This window comes from Eriocheir sinensis, chromosome 55 (genome assembly GCF_024679095.1).
Source record: "Eriocheir sinensis breed Jianghai 21 chromosome 55, ASM2467909v1, whole genome shotgun sequence".
Classification (NCBI taxonomy): Eukaryota; Metazoa; Arthropoda; class Malacostraca; order Decapoda; family Varunidae; genus Eriocheir; species Eriocheir sinensis.
This window is the reverse complement of record NC_066563.1, coordinates 136,132-141,964: the sequence shown is the minus strand read 5'-3', so window position 1 is coordinate 141,964 and position 5,833 is coordinate 136,132. Positions and strand designations below refer to the sequence as shown.

The 5,833-nt window shown below is 39.8% G+C and overlaps 1 protein-coding gene across 2 annotated transcripts in view; it reads left to right on the top strand.

Moving 5' to 3' along the window:
• The window catches only part of LOC126983862 (uncharacterized), a 76,328-nt gene continuing 70,495 nt past the window's right edge, over positions 1 to 5,833 (top strand). For both annotated transcript variants that reach the window (XM_050836993.1, XM_050836992.1), the window contains exons 1-2: positions 1 to 122; positions 4,491 to 5,833. The exon at positions 4,491 to 5,833 is cut by the window's right edge and continues 25 nt beyond it. In XM_050836993.1, coding sequence (XP_050692950.1) covers positions 5,276 to 5,833 — 558 coding nt within the window. In that variant the 5' untranslated portion in view covers positions 1 to 122; positions 4,491 to 5,275. The remainder of the gene's footprint in view (positions 123 to 4,490) is intronic.

The following is a 5,833-nucleotide window of genomic DNA, read 5'->3' as shown; positions in this document are numbered from 1 at the left end:
TCACAGACTCACAGTCAGAGACACAGAGTCAGTGTACATCTGGCAGGCAGGTGGGGAGGGTGTGTGTTAGTGCAGCGCCTGCTCGCCGTGACGTGACTTTGTGTTGCAAGCTTCGTATAATTGTAAGTCAGCGGCGACCTAAGCGTTTGTAAAGAAAAATTAGAGTTTCTCGTCTTCACATATAGTTACTGAAGGGGGGAGTGGGGGGGGGGGGCGCAAGATGTTTGTTGGGTAGGAAGGGCTGTGGTCACGAGGATTTACTTACGAGTTTACTTACTGCATTGAGAGAGAGAGAGAGAAAGAGAGTAACGTACAGACACACTAAGGCTGGTCCTCTCAGGGTGGGCGTCAGTTGAGGCAGCTTACCTGTGATCTTGATTAGTGGCTCCCAACAGGTGAACCGGTGTGTGTGTGTGTGTGTGTGTGTGTGTGTGTGTGTCGATTTGCCTCTCTCTTATTCTGACTGTCCGTATGCCTCTTATTCTATTTGTGTGTTCGTATGTATGTATGTATGGGTAGTGTGTGTGTGTGTGTGTGTGTGTGTGTGTGTGTGTTACCGCCTCGAGTATTTTTATTTCATTTCAAGTTTGTTAATCATCAGAGTTGTGTCTAATATTATCATGTTCATCTCGCCATCACGATCCCTCCTGATCACGATATTCTCCTCCGTGTCGTTTTTCTCGCCTTTGTGCCGCGTTATCTATCATCATGTTATTTATCATATTGTTCATAAGTGTTATCTATCATCATGTTATTTATCATATTGTTCATAAGTGTTATCTATCATCATGTTATTTATCATATTGTTCATAAGTGTTATCTATCATCATGTTATTTATCATATTGTTCATAAGTGTTATCTATCATCATGTTATTTATCATATTGTTCATAAGTGTTATCTATCATCATGTTATTTATCATATTGTTCATAAGTGTTATCTATCATCATGTTATTTATCATATTGTTCATAAGTGTTATCTATCATCATGTTATTTATCATATTGTTCATAAGTGTTATCTATCATCATGTTGTTATTTATCATCATGTTCATAAGTGTTATCTATCATCATGTTATTATTTATCATCATGTTCATAAGTGTTATCTATCGTCATGTTAGTATTTATCATCATGTTCATAAGTGTTATCTATCATCATGTTATTTATCATATTGTTCATAAGTGTTATCTATCATCATGTTATTTATCATATTGTTCATAAGTGTTATCTATCATCATGTCATTATTTATCATATTGTTCATAAGTGTTATCTATCATCATGTTATTTATCATTATGTTCATAAGTGTTATCTATCATCATGTTAGTATTTATCATTATGTTCATAAGTGTTATCTATCATCATGTCATTATTTATCATCATGTTCATAAGTGTTATCTATCATCATGTCATTATTTATCATATTGTTCATAAGTGTTATCTATCATCATGTTATTATTTATCATTATGTTCATAAGTGTTATCTATCATCATGTTATTATTTATCATTATGTTCATAAGTGTTATCTATCATCATGTTAGTATTTATCATTATGTTCATAAGTGTTATCTATCGTCATGTTAGTATTTATCATTATGTTCATAAGTGTTATCTATCATCATGTTATTATTTATCATCATGTTCATAAGTGTTATCTATCATCATGTTAGTATTTATCATCATGTTCATAAGTGTTATCTATCATCATGTTAGTATTTATCATCATGTTCATAAGTGTTATCTATCATCATGTTAGTATTTATCATCATGTTCATAAGTGTTATCTATCATCATGTTAGTATTTATCATTATGTTCATAAGTGTTATCTATCATCATGTTAGTATTTATCATCATGTTCATAAGTGTTATCTATCATCATGTTAGTATTTATCATTATGTTCATAAGTGTTATCTATCATCATGTTAGTATTTATCATCATGTTCATAAGTGTTATCTATCATCATGTTAGTATTTATCATCATGTTCATAAGTGTTATCTATCATCATGTTAGTATTTATCATTATGTTCATAAGTGTTATCTATCATCATGTTAGTATTTATCATCATGTTCATAAGTGTTATCTATCATCATGTTAGTATTTATCATCATGTTCATAAGTGTTATCTATCATCATGTTAGTATTTATCATCATGTTCATAAGTGTTATCTATCATCATGTTAGTATTTATCATCATGTTCATAAGTGTTATCTATCATCATGTTCATAAGTGTTATCTATCATCATGTTCATAAGTGTTATCTATCATCATGTTCATAAGTGTTATCTATCATCATGTTAGTATTTATCATTATGTTCATAAGTGTTATCTATCACCATGTTAGTATTTATCATCATGTTCATAAGTGTTATCTATCGTCATGTTAGTATTTATCATCATGTTCATAAGTGTTATCTATCGTCATGTTAGTATTTATCATCATGTTCATAAGTGTTATCTATCATCATGTTAGTATTTATCATCATGTTCATAAGTGTTATCTATCATCATGTTAGTATTTATCATCATGTTCATAAGTGTTATCTATCGTCATGTTAGTATTTATCATCATGTTCATAAGTGTTATCTATCGTCATGTCATTATTTATCATCATGTTCCGAGGCGCCATATTTGGTAATTTTATAACTTCATACAAACGTTTCTCTTTATCGCAACCCAACCCAACAAAAAGAAGACATGAATAAAGTCAACGTTCCCTTCGCACAAAACCTTCATAAACCTCAACGATAAATCAATACAAGTGGATAATAGGCCCTAAACGTTCTCTTTTCTTCATTTATAAGACGTTTCTCTCCCACTAAAACCTTTTATATGGTATTAATGAAAATAAAAACCTACGAGAGTGCGAGAGGCTGCATTAAACGTCGACTCAAATAAAGAAATCAATCCGTACCGCTGAGCGAGATGCCGCTAAACGTCACTGTGGTGCGGGTGACGCCTCGCCCGAGACTCGCCTCACCCGCAGCGCCGCCAGATAGAAAAAAATATTACAGTAACAGGTTTTAAGAATTGACGTTTAGTGGAGCATTGAACACTTCCTTGGCAGCACTACAGGAAGAGAGGCTACTGGCTGGGTTAGTTTGTGCGTGAATCTTTTTGTGTGATGAGTTTAAATAGAGCGAGATATCGAATGAATCAGTAAATATTAAAAAAATGAAGAATTGATGAATGAAAGAAGGAAAAACAGAAGGAAGGCAAGAGTAGATGAAGGCCTATAATAATCAGTCGGTGTGTGGAAGAATAACTTTTGATGATTTATAAATAGACGAATTAATGATTAAGTTAATTATATAAAAAAAAAAAAAAAAAAAAAATATAACTTTATTTTTTTTTTTAGTAGATAAAACAAATATTCGTGATAAAGTAAAGAAAAGAAGAAGAGAGAAGAAAACATCATGAAAGGCGCAAGGGAAGAAAAAAATGAGTACATGAAAAATTATCAAGTGAATAGACGGAAGGATAAATAGACAAATATAGACATTACTACATAAACAGGTAAACTCCAACGACATTTTATCACGAAGGGAAGCGTTTGGAAGAAAAAATGAGGGAGGTAAGCATTTGACACCTGCGTGGGCGCGTGGTGATGCATACAGGTGGAGGTGAAGGTGGTGGTGGTGGTGGTGGTGGTGGTGTAGACGGTGATGATGGGGCACAGAGAAGGTGATGAAGTTGATGCTATTGATGGTGGAGTTGATGGTGGTAGAGGTGGTGAGGCATGGTGGTGTTGATAGTGGTGATACGTGATGGTGATGATGGTACTGGTGGTGGTGGTGATGATAGTGAAGAGAGTAGTGGTGATGGTGGTGGTGGTGGTGGTGGTGATAGTGGTTGAGGTGATGGTGGTGGTGGTGGTGGTGGTGGTGTCGCCGGGTGGGGTAAGAAGAAGCATTTCCTAACTCGGGGCCGCTTAGGCTTGGTCAGGCAACACGACCGTGACTCCGGGTAAGGTGTGCGGCGAGCCTTACCTGCCGCCTTGATGAGGGAGGGACGCGGAGGTGTGGCTGCGACGCCTCCCGTGGGCCTGGCGCGGAGGTGACGGGGGTACTCGACTGGCGCTCTCTTGGGTGGCCCGGGGTTCGAATCTCCGTGTTGGTTGTGTGACCGTTTTTTTTTTTTTTAGTCTTGTGTTGTTTATTTACTGGCGTGTAGCGTTTTGTTTTTGTTTGTTTTGTTTAATGTTTCTTTATTGCTTTTTAATTTAGTGGGATATTAGTGTGTTTGTGTCTCTCTCTCTCTCTCTCTCTCTCTCTCTCTCTCTCTCTCTCTCTCTCTCTCTCTCTCTCTCTCTCTCTCTCTCTCTCTCTCTCTCTCTCTCTCTCTCTCTCTCTCTCTCTCTCTCTCTCTCTCTCACCAAAATAATAGAAATCCACTTGTAAACAAATTGTGTGCGATTTCCTAAACAACGATTGATGGATTTCAGTCAATCTTGAGTGATGATTTTGTTTTTCTCTCCCTCGGCAGGCCCGGCGCAGTGATTGATGGTGCTCGCTCCCTCCTGAGGACACGTACAAGGGCTGCCCCTGTGCCTAGTGGGGGAAAGGCAGCCAATGTCACCCTGTTTCCATCCGTCCTCCTCCTCCTCCGCTATCGAACATGTGACTGCCTTCCTTCCTTCCATTCGTGGCGTTGCCTACACGAGTGAGGGAACAGTCTTGAATCCCTTTCGAAATCCCTGTATGGAAATTGGAAAGTGAATTGAAGGACTTAGTGAACCTTATAGATATGAAGTGAATCTAAAATGCCGCACCTCCCCACAGACTTCTTTCCGTGTTTTATCGTAAAGGGGTTCAGATAACAAGAGGTTCACCCCATCGGATCACCTTACGGCGTCCAGACACTCGGATCAGTGGAATCGAAGACGTTTTCAAGTGATTCAAGTAAACTAATATTGCCTCGCCCGGCCCGAGTCCCTTTACTGATTCCCTCGTAGCTCTCCAGTGACCGACAAATTCCAGATTCAGTCAAGGGAATCGAAACCTTTTTTACAGACATTCAAGTAAACTAATATTGCCATGTCCCGCCGGCGTCTGTTTCTTTTTCCATCGTAACTGCAGTGCGCTAACAGGTTTCAGATAACAGTGGGACGCTTGGCACGCCTTTCACGGGGTGTAGAGACTGAGATGAAGGCAAATAAGGACTTTTAGTGGCCCGGACAAGCCCCATAATGCAGCGGGAGCACGGCGAGGAGAGAACCTGAAGTGACGCCAGGCAGATAAAGGGAGGGAGTGCTGCGTCCGCCCTGAGAGATGTCTGAACACGCCCTGACGCTGGGGACGCTCGTGGCGGTGGTGGTGGTGACGGTGGTGACGGTGGTGGTGGAGGGAGGTGGTGGTGGTGGTGTCCAGATGTCCCATGCCTTGGCTGGTAACAACGTGGAGTTCAGCAGGGCGAGAAGCTTTTGGCCCGAGAGGAATTTTTACGAAGGAAGTGAGGAAGTGGAGGACGAGGACGAGGAAGAGGACGAGGAAGGACTTGATCTTAACTTTGAAGTGCCGAGGATACATGACAAAACTAACGAAGAGGAAGAGGAAGATGAGGAGGACGAGGAGGGTCTGAAACATGAAGAACACGATACAAACCTGATGAACATGATTGAAACTCCCCCGGAACTCGTCACGATGAACCCCTTCACTGTGGACACGAAGGCGGACGACCAGGAGGAGGAGAAACAACGACGACGACGACCACACGACTCACGGAAGGCCAGGAGGGAGCGACGGAGGCGGAGGAGGTGGAAGAAGAGGATGAAGGCGGCCAAGAAGTTCTACAGAGGCACGTTCAAATGGGGCACGAAGAAGCACCAG